The sequence below is a fragment of the Anoplopoma fimbria genome, chromosome 14 (assembly GCF_027596085.1).
Source record: "Anoplopoma fimbria isolate UVic2021 breed Golden Eagle Sablefish chromosome 14, Afim_UVic_2022, whole genome shotgun sequence".
Taxonomy (NCBI): domain Eukaryota; kingdom Metazoa; phylum Chordata; class Actinopteri; order Perciformes; family Anoplopomatidae; genus Anoplopoma; species Anoplopoma fimbria.
Window position 1 is genome coordinate 2,839,566 of NC_072462.1, and position 13,861 is coordinate 2,853,426.

At 39.5% G+C, this 13,861-nt stretch overlaps 2 protein-coding genes across 2 annotated transcripts in view; one reads left to right on the top strand and one right to left on the bottom strand.

Moving 5' to 3' along the window:
• Positions 1-632: 632 nt before the first annotated feature.
• Positions 633-2,890, bottom strand: LOC129102829 (placenta-specific gene 8 protein-like). Its single transcript, XM_054613103.1, has 5 exons — positions 2,830-2,890; positions 2,617-2,710; positions 2,387-2,511; positions 841-949; positions 633-737 (listed from the first exon to the last, which is right to left on the bottom strand). Exons 2-4 carry the CDS (start codon positions 2,699-2,701, stop codon positions 845-847), a joined length of 315 nt encoding a protein of 104 aa, XP_054469078.1. The 5' UTR covers positions 2,702-2,710; positions 2,830-2,890; the 3' UTR covers positions 633-737; positions 841-844.
• Positions 2,891-8,746: 5,856 nt separating this feature from the next.
• The window catches only part of adamts6 (ADAM metallopeptidase with thrombospondin type 1 motif, 6), a 52,644-nt gene continuing 47,529 nt past the window's right edge, over positions 8,747-13,861 (top strand). The window contains exons 1-5 of the mRNA XM_054612671.1: positions 8,747-8,837; positions 8,937-9,337; positions 11,160-11,334; positions 11,925-12,148; positions 12,947-13,030. Of these exons, the coding sequence (XP_054468646.1) occupies positions 8,747-8,837; positions 8,937-9,337; positions 11,160-11,334; positions 11,925-12,148; positions 12,947-13,030 (975 nt within the window). The remainder of the gene's footprint in view (positions 8,838-8,936; positions 9,338-11,159; positions 11,335-11,924; positions 12,149-12,946; positions 13,031-13,861) is intronic.

Here is a 13,861-nt window from a genome sequence, read left to right on the forward strand (position 1 = left end):
CACAACAAAATATCTGCTTTGAAAAGGTCAAAATGTAGTTTATTCCTCTAGACTCAAACAACTGGAGGAACCAGGTCCCACTGTGTCAACTTTTAAAATATTTGTAAGTAGCTAAGTTCACTGTTTGATAGCTAAAATAGATTTGATTTAAATTGTTATAAATCCTCAATAATCACACTTTTTCTTAAAACTAAATGTCAAAATAAAATAACTTTTGGCTGACGGTGAGAAAAGACTTAGAGTCTGCAGACACGTTATTTAGGCACAGTGGTGCTTTGAGCTAAATGCTAACGACAGCATGCTAACAACGCTAAAATGCTGGTAAAATGGGTGTTAGCATGCAACATAAACTACTTATCACCAAACTCTTACAGCGGAAGCTGATGGGATTTTTTTTAGTTTAGTAATTTAGTTTTTTTTAAACCGAAGGGTTGGACAAATATAATTTTTGGCTAAATTAAAGCGGCACAATGAATATCTCGCTAAATGTTGTGCTAATCTCTCCTATAGATGTTGAAATATTTGAGTTAGAAAAGAAAAACTCAATCAACTTTACAAAACTGGTATGAAGTGAGATATACAAAAGTGAACAAACAGACAAATAAAAAACAATGGACCATCTCTACTAATTCAAATTAAGAGTGTTTTTAATTATTTAAAGAACACTTTATTTTATTACAGACAAATGAGAGGAGCAATCCAGCACATTTACAACTTTTCTTGTGTCCCGACGGCATCTAGAAGGAATAAAGTAGACAAGGGATTTTTTAAAATATTGTCAGCAGCTCCTTTAAGATATCATGACACTGTTTATATTTATATATGAGGTATTTTTCTTACCCATTCAGAAAATGCCTTGCTCCTTCCTGCGGTCGATATCTCTCTTCAGTTGGCAGGTGGCACAGACCGGACAGAACATGTAGGCCATGAAGTCGCTGCACAGTGACCCCTGGAAACACAAGTATAAGTATGAATATCACTTGTACCAGTGCTTTTGATGCTTTTGTGCATATATTTATTTATTTGCACACATTATACAAGTTTATAAAAGACAGAAAAAGTTTTGTGCAGGAGAGTTTAGAAGCCAAAATTGCTCATGAAGAAACATCCCCTATTAGATATCAACGGTCATACTTCAAAACTGAAAAGCATGAAAAGAAATAAACAAATATTGTATAATTCATCAAAGTTTCAAGAGTTACCCACAAATTACATAGAAGCTTATGTCTGCAAGTTTAGATGCATTACTCCGAGAAGTGTTATAAATCTTTGCTAATTAAAGGCGTTTTCTGGTGTTTTTTGTAAAACGATAGATGTCTCTAATCATGAAAATTGGAAGTTGGAGCAGTTTGAGAGCATCAAAGTCTGTTAATATATGAGATTTATAGTACACAAATGTATATTTTTCTCTCTATGTTTTAATTTTTGCAGCTGTGGTTTTCAACCTGGAGGTCAGGGCCACCAAAAGAAGACGTAAGATCTAAAGATCTAAGATTTAAACAATGGTGTTTTGAGCTAAATGCTAGCATCAACATGCAAATCCATCCAATCCTTGTAGCTAATAATTTAGCTAAACATAGTTACATTTATTTTTGTTACTTTGCTATCTTTGCTTTTCCCCTTCTCTACAGTTTAAAGGGCACTTGTGTGGGATTTGGCGTCATCTAGTTTTACAGATTGCAACCAACTGAAACTTCTCCAGTGTGCCAAGCGTGTCGGAGAACTATGAAGGATTAGTCTAAAGTAACAAGAACACAGCGATCATTTTTTCAAGTAACTATAAAATAAATAAAACATACTTATTAATAATATATTACATTTATGCCAATAGTTCCCCCTAAATACTACACTGGCCCTTTAATACTGTATCATTGTTCCTCTTCAGGCAAAAACCTTTCTTTTTTTTGTCCTGAGCTCTCTCTCTCTCTCTCTCACTCTCTCCCTCTCTCTCTCCCTCCCTCTCTCTCTCTCCCTCCCTCTCTCTCTCTCTCTCTCTCTCTCTCTCTCTCCCCCTGCACAGTCGGAAAACGTTCCAAATGTAAACTGACTCAAAAGGATGATTGTACTTTTATTACTCTGGTTTAATATTAACCTTAACAACCTTTTGTGGCTCATAAAACAATTAAAAAAGCAGGTCAGGCTTTTCTGAGTAGTTTTACTTTTGATACATTATGCCGATCATACTTTCACTTAGGTAGGATTCTGAATAAAGGATTTTTAATTGTAATGCTATATTTGTACATTGTCATATTAGTACTTTTACAACTTCTTTCAACTTCTGCTTCTGATGAAAAAAAAGTAATATTGTGCATGATATTAATAGGTACTATAATGTTATAATATATTAACTACAGTGTTTAAATAAATGGTCAGACAGAGGACTTACTGTGATGTTGTATCTGGTCCTGTAGACACTGCGGATGGGCATGTTCAGACCACAAAGGCAGCACTCGTCCATGTCGCTGGCGATGGAGCAGCCCAGACACGGGTAGCAGCACAAACCATAGCAGCCTGAATTAAGAAAGTATAACTTAATCTACATTTATGCAAATTAATATGTTTTATTTATTATTTATTTATACATATTTGAATTAAGTCAGGAGAAGAAGCTCTCACAAGTTCCACAGTCGTCGCAGAAATCGCAGAGGCCGGTCTGGAATTCAGAGCGAGCGTAGCTGCCTGGTTGGTTTGTCACAGCCATGATGGGGATCTAAAAAGAGTTTTTGATTACTTTCATTATTCTGTTTGTTCCCCCAGAAGAAATAATAACAATTTACTTCTCTTCATCATACAAACAACATGGAGAAAAGTTGGGAGGTTTAATCTTACCAGAAGGACAGAGGAGACTCCTGGACGACAGATTGAGAGCGGAGGAAGCGTTCAGTCTTTATAAACGATCCAAGCAGGTGACTAATGTCGTGACTGGCTTTATCACAGTTTTTTTTATTGCGGAGAGATATTCCCAGTAGTGAGGCCACTGTAAACACACCTTCACCGCAATGTTACAATGAACCTCACCTGCTTCACACTCTTCTCTTTTTTTTAGAGCAGCAGGGAACACACTTCATGTTTTATTTTATAACTTTAGATGTGAAGTTTGGAGGCAAATGGATAATTTAAATTGGAAATAAAGGGTTTTTTTCACCTCTAAATGAAGATTAAACTCAAACTTCCAATTACATTTTTATCTTCAATGATGTTAATGTTGTGTTATGAATTATTTGTGCATCAAATTCATAAACCAGTAAGTATTTTATTATTTATAATTTTAGATGTAAACTTTAGAGGCAAATGGATCATTTAAATTTTAAATTAGAAAAAATGTTTTCCTCTAAATGAAGATTAAACTCCAACATCCAATTATATTTATATCAATAGCATCTTAAATGATATTAATGCTGTATTTTGAATTATTTGTGTGCCAAATTCATGATCAAATGAATAACCCAGTATGGACTGTGTTATTTATTAACAGCAGGTGAATCAAAGGTCAGATAACAATGATTAAAGACATATTCAGAGCATCAAAAGAGTTTTATTTCTTTCAGGGTGCAGCTTTTAGCCCCTTTTTTTAGTTGTACTCCTTTACATACAGTAGAACAGTGGTGGAATGTACTTTTACTCAAGTACTGTGCTGAGGTACCAAGTCAAAGTTTTTTCTGCCACTTTATACTTCTGTACTACATCTCAGAGGTACATATTGTACTTTCTACTCCACTTTATTTGAGAATATAAGAAAAGATGCTTTGTTATACAGTAAATCAAACCACATAATTTTAATAAAATAGCCAACTACAACATTAAAAAACTACTTACAAATTCATTTATTATCCAATGGTATAATATACAACATTATAACTCTGATCAAGCAATTTATACTGCAAAATTAGTACTTTTCCATTTATACTTTAAGTACATTTTGCTAATAATACTTTTAAGTATTTTAACAGAGCGGTATTTCTAATACTTCCTCTACTAGCACACAAAGGTAGTGAGTGACACATCTTCTTTTGTGTGGGCAGTGTATGATACTTTTATTGGGTTGTAAATGTGGAAGTAATACGGTTGACACACCTAGTCCTATATCAAACTGCATTACGCCTAATCTGAATCAAACTAACCTTTGAAAGAACAAAGGTCACTTCTCTAAAAGGTTCAATATAATTATGTGATCATAAAAGCTTATTTTTCTTTTAAAAGAAATCTGTTAAAAACCACTAATTAGTATTTAAAGGTTTTAAATTCCCTGCTATGCTGCTTTCAGACACACGGCGGCGCTGCTCCCCACAAACTGAACCTTCACCTCCTGAGGCTGAGCAGGAGAGCTGGTAATGACAACCTGACTGTAATGACAGAGGCTGCTACATAATGAGCAGCTGTAACTGGAACTCAGGAATAGGCATGATTTTCAATTTCCTACAGACTAAAGATAGACGTGGGGCTAAATTACACCAAAGCACACGGGGCTGCCCTCCACAGCAGACCCCGAAATAGCAGATCCAAAGATCTAGAAACTTTTAAAGCTAAGCACTTGTTGTTTAAACGTGAAATGTGTTTTAAATGTGTTTGACTTGTATCAGGACGCCACAGGGTCAAAGGTCAAATCAGACTCCTTCAGCCTGACAGTTAATTAGTTAAATTCAACGTTGATGCCAAACGAATGTCTCAATATGTTCTTCTTTTTTTCTGATATTTTCCCTTGTTGATATTTGTGGTTGCCGGGAGATCATCTGCTGCATGATATCACCATCTTCTGTACGGATTTATACCTGCAGGAACTGGATTTATACTGCACACTTATACTTGTGTACTTTACTTGATCACTTCCATTTCAGAGGGATCGTTATAACTGTTTACTTTTCAGATTTTACTTACAAAATATGATGCATTATTAAAGATAAACTAGCTAAAATTAGTTAAAATTAGCTCTTTATTGAATAACTCCAACATTAAAGTACCAACTACAGTAATATTTGTATGTTATACTTCTACTTTTGATACTTAAGGTATTTATTGTTCACTGTTAGAAGAAGTACTCAGATACTTTAGTTAAGAAAAAGTTTAAATAAAGCAAAATACTACAAGTAAATGACCTGCATTCAAACTGATACTTTTTAAAGTAAAAGTACAGACGTACTATAAGCAAAATGTACTTGATGGTACTTGATCAACAGTAAAAGTACTCCTTTTGAAGAAAAACAGATTATTATTATTTATATAGATTTAACGTCAGCTGCTCCAGGTGGAGCTACTTTTAACTACTTTATATACAGTTAGCTAGTTTAGTCCAGTGGTACATTTTAACAATTTGAGGTACTTGTACTTTACTTGAGCATTTCTATGTTCAAGATACTTTATACTTCTACCTCACTGCATGTCAGAGGAAAATATGCATTTTTTACTTCACTACTCTCCAAATGAAGATGTTACAAATGAAACACATGATGATTTTATAGAATATGATGTATTTTTACATATTAAACTACCCAACAGTATATAATAAAGTTTGTCAGCTCCAAATTTGACCAACTGAAACAGTAAAATACTACTTCAACAATGATGCATCAGTAATAATACCTTTGGGAATGTTTTTGTACTCTGAGTACTTTTCCTTTTCACAATTTTTAAAGTACATTTTGCATATAATACTTTTATGTGTCAAGAAGGTATTTTCACAGTGTGGTACTAAGTAAAAGTCGGCAACCATTTCAATACAAATATTGTCTTTTTGATCTAAAATCTAAATCTGCAGCTGAAGAATAAGTGTAGTGGAGTAAAAAGCACAATATTTCTCTCAGTAGAAGTATAAAGTAGCAAAATATGTAAATGCCTCAAAAGTAACATACATCACAGGACTTTGATAAACTTTATGCATCAACATCATGCTCCATAAACAAACAAGTTTCCCTCTCATGTTGTGTTCATACAGTCCTTGCTGCCTATACTCAGGTGGATGCTATGAAGGTTAAAACCTCTCCACTCTTCTTCTGGAGTTATTTCCAGGGCACCAACCCTGATAGACATGCGCACAGCTGATGGGAAGAGAGGCACATCTGCATTGACGTCACCCCCACCCTCCCCCATCTCCCCCTCCTGAAAAAAAAAAAAAAAAAGAAAGCTGCCAATTTTGAAGCTTGTCCTGGACTGGGACATACCCGGTCTACTGCGATGTAGTGAGGAGGAGCAGCTCCGAGCCAACGACTTCTGCCGGTTGTTTGCATGCGCTTTTCTCTCTCTCTCTCTCTCTCTCTCCCTCCCTCTCTCTCTCCCTCTCTCTCTCTCCTTGAAAGCAGTAGTTGCCTGTGTCGGTCTCTCTGAGGTGGCAGGACACCCGCTGCAACCACAGCTCACTGTTTAAGCCTCCTGAGCCACCGACGGGGACGCGACAGATTACAGAGCCGGCTGAGGATAGAGCAACTTTTTCTCCTGCTGGAGGAAAACCCAGAGGCTTTAACACACTCCTCCTCTTCTTCTCCTCCTTCTTCTTCTTCTTTTTCTTTTGTTTTTGTTTGTGTGACACAGTGTGTGTGTGAGGAACAGGGGGGAGGAGGAGGGAGAGACTCAGGATGGCAGAGCTCAGAAGGAGATGAAAGGAGGAGAGCAGCAGCGGAACTTCAGAGCTGCAGAAGACTTTTTCTTTTTTTTGTCCTGAGCTCTCTCTCTCTCTCTCTCTCTCTCTCTCTCTCTCTCTCTCTCTCTCTCTCTCTCTCTCTCTCTCTCTCTCCCCCTGCACAGTCGGAGCCGGAGCTGACACTGAAGATGAGCGTGGTAACTATCCTGTTCACACTCTTCTTTTAAATTGGGGTGGATCGCGTGGAGACCTTGTACTTTGGGAGAGCTTTTACGCACGGGATCCACGCCGCTCCAGCTCCACATCTGCAGCTCCAGACATCTCACGCGACCTCTTCACGCCTTTTCTATGACTAGTTTTTATCATTCTTGCATGTCAGGTGGTTTATTTAGAGTTTCAGACTCTCCTGGAGGGAGGGGAGGGGGATGTGTGTTTGAGGTACCGGTGTAATAACGCACGCATGCGGGCTGGCTGCCAACTGTCTGGGTCAGAGTGGCCAAGTAAGTAGCTCTGTCTGTCTGGAGGGGCTGCACACACACACACACACACACACACACACACACACACACACACACACACACACACACACACACACACACACACATCTGGACATCAGTCAGTGCGTAAAACCACAAACGTGCATGATCAGTGGCATCACCGTGGACCGGGCAGTAGTGGATGCAGTCTGGCTTTAAGCTGTCAGGTGCATGTTGAATTTTAATAAAAACGTGGCTGGAATCAGATTTGTTCTCAAGTTGAAGGATGTGTTAAGTGAGAGCAACATAAAGAAACTATGGAGCTTCATTATGAGATGTTTAACTGTGTTCAAGATGTTCATTCATTCACCAGCTTCAGCTTCTGGCTGCTGTCTTTGAATCTGCCAGGATCAGACACTTAATTGATCAAGAGACAATCAATCGACTCACCGTTTCAGTTCAACTTTCAAGTCTCCAGCTTCATAACTGTGAAGATATGCTGCTTGTTGTTGGTTTGTTTCATTTTGAATTGAATATCTTTGGGTTTTTGGACTGTTGGTCGGATAAAAGAAGCAGTTTCGGCAGTTTTTTTAAAAACTATTTTGTGACTTTTTTGTGATAAAAGTCACAAAATAGAGAGATAAACCTCATAAATGAGAATGATCATAATGTTTTATCATTTGGTTCATCAATCGGCATAAAATAGTTGAAGATGTTGACCAGAGCGCAAGGTGGCAACTTGAAATGTCTATTTTCTATCAACCAGAAGTCCAAAATCTAGAGATGTTCAACTCAAAATGAAACAAACCATCAATAAGCAGTCCAACTCTCTCTGGTTTCAGCTCCATAAGTGTGAAGATATGAAGGTTTTTGTTGGTTTAAATCATTTAAAATTGAACTTATTCTGATGTTTGGACTGTTGGTCAGATAAAAGAAGCAATTTGAAGACAATTTGTAGATATAACGATTAATCGTTTGAGAGAAAATCATCATTAATGAGTATTATCATTCTTTTTTTTTTAAATCTACCTGTGAAGCAATTCATTGTTTGCTTTCTAAAACTTTAGAAAATAGTGGAAAATTATGACCAGTGTGCAATGTGGCAACTTTAAATTCTATTCTTTGTCCAACCAGCAGTCCAAAAGTAAAAGATATTCAATTTAAAATGAAATAAACCAACAATAAACAGCATATCTTCACATTTTGTGAAGCTGTTGAGCAAAAAATGACTAAAAGGATCAATCTGTTGTCAAAATATTTCCAGATTTATCAATTTATTGACTAATTGTCTCAGCTGTAGGACGAACAACAATCTGATGAAGTGATAATCCCAACTACTGACAGGTCTTTTAACCTTCTGATTGATTTCCCTCACAGGAATGCAGATGGATCGGTCAAGACAAGCTTCCAATATAGAGCTTCCTGGTTTGGACTTCACACCTGAATGTGTGTCTGATGGATTACGTTGTTTTCTGCGAGCTGCTGACATGAATCCAGAAACCAGAGAGACGCGGAGGCGCTCGCCGTCGGGAGGAATCTGAGACCCCCGGATGAGCCCGCGAGCACCACGAGAGCATTCAAGTGAAGGAGACGTACAACCATGGACTTGTTATGGTGTGGCACCGGACCGATCGCGTGCTCCTAACCCGTTAGTAGCGCCCCCTACCCTCCACCCCATGTCACACCTCTCCGCCGAATTATGGAAATTCTGTGGAAGACGCTGACTTGGACGCTGAGCCTGGTGGTGATGGCTGCTTCTGAATTTCAAAGACTTTCACACAACTCTCAAGGTATGACTTGGAGCACGTGGACAGGTAGATCTTTATTTGTTTTATATATTGCATGCTCACCATCACACTTCTCTCTTCTTCTCTCCTGCAAAACAAAAGAGGAGTTCCTGTCCTACCTGCAGCACTACCAGGTGACTGTCCCGGTGCGGGTGGATGAGAGCGGAGGGTTCCTGAGCTACACTGTGAAGCACCACCGGCCGGGCCGACGGAGACGCGGGGCGGCGGACCCGGACCAGGACCCCGTCGCGGGCCAGCTGCCCTCGCTGGTACCGGACCCCCAGCCCCCCCGGCTGTTCTACAGACTGTCTGCCTACGGGAAGCACTTTCACCTGAACCTGACACTCAACCCCCACCTGGTGTCCAAACATTTCACAGTGGAGTATTGGGGACGAGACGGGCTGGAGTGGCGGCACAACGCGGTAGATAACTGTCACTATGTGGGATTCCTGCAAAATCAGCACAGCACGACCAGAGTGGCCCTCAGCAACTGCAAGGGCCTGGTGAGCACCGACCTTTATTTCTTTCTTAACTTACACTTTGAGCCACAAAGAAGTCCCACCACTGACCTCGAACAAACCCCCCAATACTAATGCCAGATAACTAATATATAAACCGAGCTTGTGCTGCTCTCATGGCAGCCAATCTTTCAGACGCAGGGCCAAAGGATTAGACCAATTGTAGTTTGCTTAACAGAATCTTGGCTTCCTTCCACTTGGCACGCTGAGTCTCTGCAGGCAGTTTGAAACAAGGTGATGCCCGTGGAGGAAGAAGCATCTTGGCTATCTGTTAGATCCTCAGATTTTGGGGATCACATTTGATCCTTTTTGCGTTCTGTTAAATAATCTTCGATATTACTCCTGAGCAGCACCAACAAGGCGTCTAATTACCCCGTCTAAGCTTTTAGTCCTCGGGCTTCCATCCACAGACTGTGACTGTCCAGCTTCTCTTCACTAATCAAGACGTTGGAAGACGTTTTTTAATGGCTGTTATGCTTCAGAATAACTCTAAAGAAGGGAGAAGAAAAAAAGAAATAGGCCTTTGCTTCTTATTGGCAAATGTAATCGTGTGGAGAAAATGTGTAGCCAAATGTGTTGGCAAGAGCAACACAGAGTATCATAAATTGAATTAGCGTTTGCTTTTTTTTTTCTAACAGCACCAAAAATGGACAAAACTGTGTCTGTGCTTTTAATGTAATCAGCTGTCTGGACGGGTTTGAGATCTCAGAGGTCACACACTTATCGGATGGCTTTCTGTGTGCGCGGGTGTGATGTGTGGTTAATTGTTTGTTTTTTTAGGTTTTTACAGAGCCAAGCTAGTGTTTTCTACAAACTCTCTCTCTGTTTATGCTCCACAGGAGGCGTTGAAGGGCAGAGAACAATGTTTTGATCTAACTGATTGTTAGGGGGGTTTGGATTCGACTGCAGACTAATGTGTAACTAAGTAACTAATGTGTTGTATGTGCAAAAACATGACCTCATCAGCGGGAAGAGATCACATGACATGAGGGAGTGTAGTTGTTATTTAAAGGGGTACTTCACAGCTTTAAAGTATCACCCTTCCACAAGTTGGGAGGCTTGCAAGAGACACAATAAAGAAGAAATAGTCATAATTGAAGCAGCAAAGGCTGAGATATCCTGTTCCTAGTATTCAAAAGTTCTACATTTCCCATAATGCATCTGTGTCTGATAAATTCCCATATGTTTCAAACTCAACATGCCCCGTTTTGAAATGCCAGCTTTCTTAAAAAACAAGAAGTAGAGTCAGATGTCAGATGATGTCGTAAGGGTTATCTATGATGAGGTCATCAGGGTTATTTCTGATGATGTCATCAGGGTCATCTCAGCTAAAGTTCTCGGACTTTCCTCCAGAGCCACAGAAGAGTGTTCAGACGGAAAGCCTCCCGTTATTTGCGAAAATTTGTGCGGAAGAGTCTTAAAACTTGCATTCTCTCTACTGTCCATCAGGGGGCGACTCCTCTGGTTGTATAGAAGTCTATGAGAAAATGACTCTACTTCTCTCTTGATTTGTTCCCTCAGTAAACATTGTAAACATGAGTTTATGGTCTCAATCTCTAGTTTCAAGTCTTCTTCAATACAGCATGATGTTCATTTAGTAAATGATGCTCCATTTAGAGTCAAACAGACCATAAAGCAGGGGATGCTTTAGGGCGGGGCTACACACTGATTGACAGCTTGCTACTGCTACCAAAGACGTATCCAACAGCTTTTTCCTGAATTGTTGCTATAATTTATGCGTTTAGCGTCACTGTCTGTTTGTGTTTGTAACCTGTGTCTTTCACTGATGTTTCTCACCCCAAACCAGCATGGCGTCATAACAACAGAGGAGGAACAGTATTTGATAGAGCCGTTAAAGAACATATCCTCCACCGCCTCCAGTGAACGGAACCTGGACGAAGCACAGCAACATGTTATTTATAAAATGTCTGCCATTCCCTCACCACAAGAGCATAGCCAGGAGCTCAGCTGTGGCATTTCAGGTTGGTTAAACCTCCATCTGGGCCGGACTCTGTGTGGGTGGAACTGACGCAAAGGAATAACTTTACATAGCAGGTTAAGAGGAAGTGCTGGTTTGGTTGTGGGCCCAGGTTCTGGTGGACATGACCGGGCCTCTTGTGTGCTATAGTTGCTCCTGGCCTGGACACCTTTCAACCCGTAAGAGAAAGCTTTCATAAAAAAAGGCCCCTCAGTGCATTTAGACATTTTTATAGAAGCACAAATCCTATTTATAGAATCATTTTCAGATTCAAACGACTCCAACTTAAAAACGGCGAATTTGGAAAGAGAACCAGGTGGATATTTAGGTATTTGGGCCAAGGTCTTATAAGAAACAGCACAGGCTGTCATCTCCAGGAAGCTAGCATGCCCCAACATGTACCATCTTATAGCTTTTTCCCAGAGCATCTGGGTCATAAAGCAAAAGGCTCTAGCTGCAAGGTTCAAAGGGGCAGATTCCCTCTCTGCATCTAACATAAACAAACCAGCTCTCTCCCTCAAACAGATAAAGCATCATATTTAGAAAGTTCATAATTGTCTCTATAACCTGTCTTCACCTCCGTGTCGTCCACAGATGTCATTAAAAGCAGTGCACCTTGTCAGTTTAGCACACCTCCACCTGTCCGCTCGGCCCCCGTGCCCAAAAACGACAGCGAGCGGTCGAACGGCACCCACAGACAGAGGCGCTCCGTCAGCAGCGAGCGCTTCGTGGAGACGCTCGTGGTGGCTGATAAAATGATGGTCGGTTACCACGGACGCAAAGACATCGAGCACTACATCTTGTCCGTGATGAATATTGTAAGTTTGATCCTACTTTTTGGTAATTTTGATGTCTGCCACAACCTTGAATGTACAGTTTCTCCATTGTTACCAGTTTATTTAATAGATATCCAGTGGAGGAATATAAATAAGTACATTTTACTTAAGTACTTGTACTTTAGTTAAGTATTTCCATTGTATGCCTCTATATACTTCTACTCCACTACATCTCACAGGTAAATATTGTACTATAGTTTTTTCTCAGATGACTCAGATGTTTTTTCATCCCCTTCCTGTTCAGGTAAAACCTCGTATCTCCAGATGTGTTGATGTTGAATGTTTGTGATGAACTGAAGGATGAAGTGTTTCCTTTATGTGTTTAGAAAATCCTCCTACTTCTTCAGATAAATAAACTCTTTAAAAAGCCTCTTGGATCAGCTGGAAAATGCATCGTCACAAAGCTGAAAACAGGCTGTTTGTTCTTTTTAGAGATACGAGGCTCTCACAGGAACATCTGATGATCTTATAGAATATGATGCATTGATGTAGATTAAAGTAGATATAAAAGGATAAAAAGTAGTTACAATGCAACATACACATTAATGCAGCAGGAATATTTACTACTATTAATACTTTTACTTCAGTAAGGTTTCCAATGCAAGACCTTTACTTGTAGTGGAGTACTTTCACAGAGTGGTATTCGTACTTTTACTGCAGTAAAGGATCACCGTGTGCAGTTATATGGTTCAGTGCTTTATGGTTGATTTGATAAGATGTTGGTGACATTTGGACACAATTTGTCTGACTTTGTGTCTTTTCTTCTTTTCTGGAGGTCAGGTTGCCAAACTTTACCGTGATGCCAGTCTAGGAAATGTTGTGAACATTATAGTGACCCGGCTGATCGTTCTGACTGAAGATCAGGTAAGAAAGACCTTCTTTCTACCTCAACCTGTTTTTCTGCAGTATAATCACAGTTGTTAATACCGTGAGACCTTTTATTTTTTATAATGTCTGTACCTTCACCTGTAGCGAGTGTATAACTGATCTGCTTGCCGTGAGTGAGCTGCAGTATTTTATGTGGTTGAAGGAGAGAGAGAGACTATTCACCATATGGCCACCACTTCAGATGAAAGATGTGCTCAGGCGTCTACCCTCAGGGAGCCTCGATTGAGGATTCTTACATGAACTGTACATGTGTCTGTACGTGTGATGGGAGAAACAGAGGGCTTTTTCTAGCATCTGTTTTATTCTATAGGGGTCGTAGCGGCTCCTCACGTAGCATCAAACAGGTTTTCATGTACAATGGAGCCTCACTTTGATCCATAAGGAGGGAAGTACTAGTTTATCAGAATATACCGTTGCCAAAATAACATTTTATGGTGAAGATGAGACACTGAGGGGCAGTTGAGTTGTTCAGAATTTTGTTGTAATCAATCAGCTGCATTTTATTTCCTGTAGTTGAACCCATTATATTCATGGATGTAGTTTAGATGCATTTTGCAGATTTTATGACAACTTCCTCAGCTCATTCTCCTGCTCGTCTTCTTTCCACGCCTCCTGCTTTTTCTAATAATCACATCCTTGATTTTTTTCTACTTCTTTGACTCGTATAACTCGAGGGATGTCCTAACACTCGACTTATCTTTTAGTTGATTTTATCATTTCCACAGAGAATAAAACAAAAGCGCCACTTTACATCTTGTGTTTCCAGAGATGTGCTTATAAGTTTCTTGTAAAAAAGTAATTCAGCAA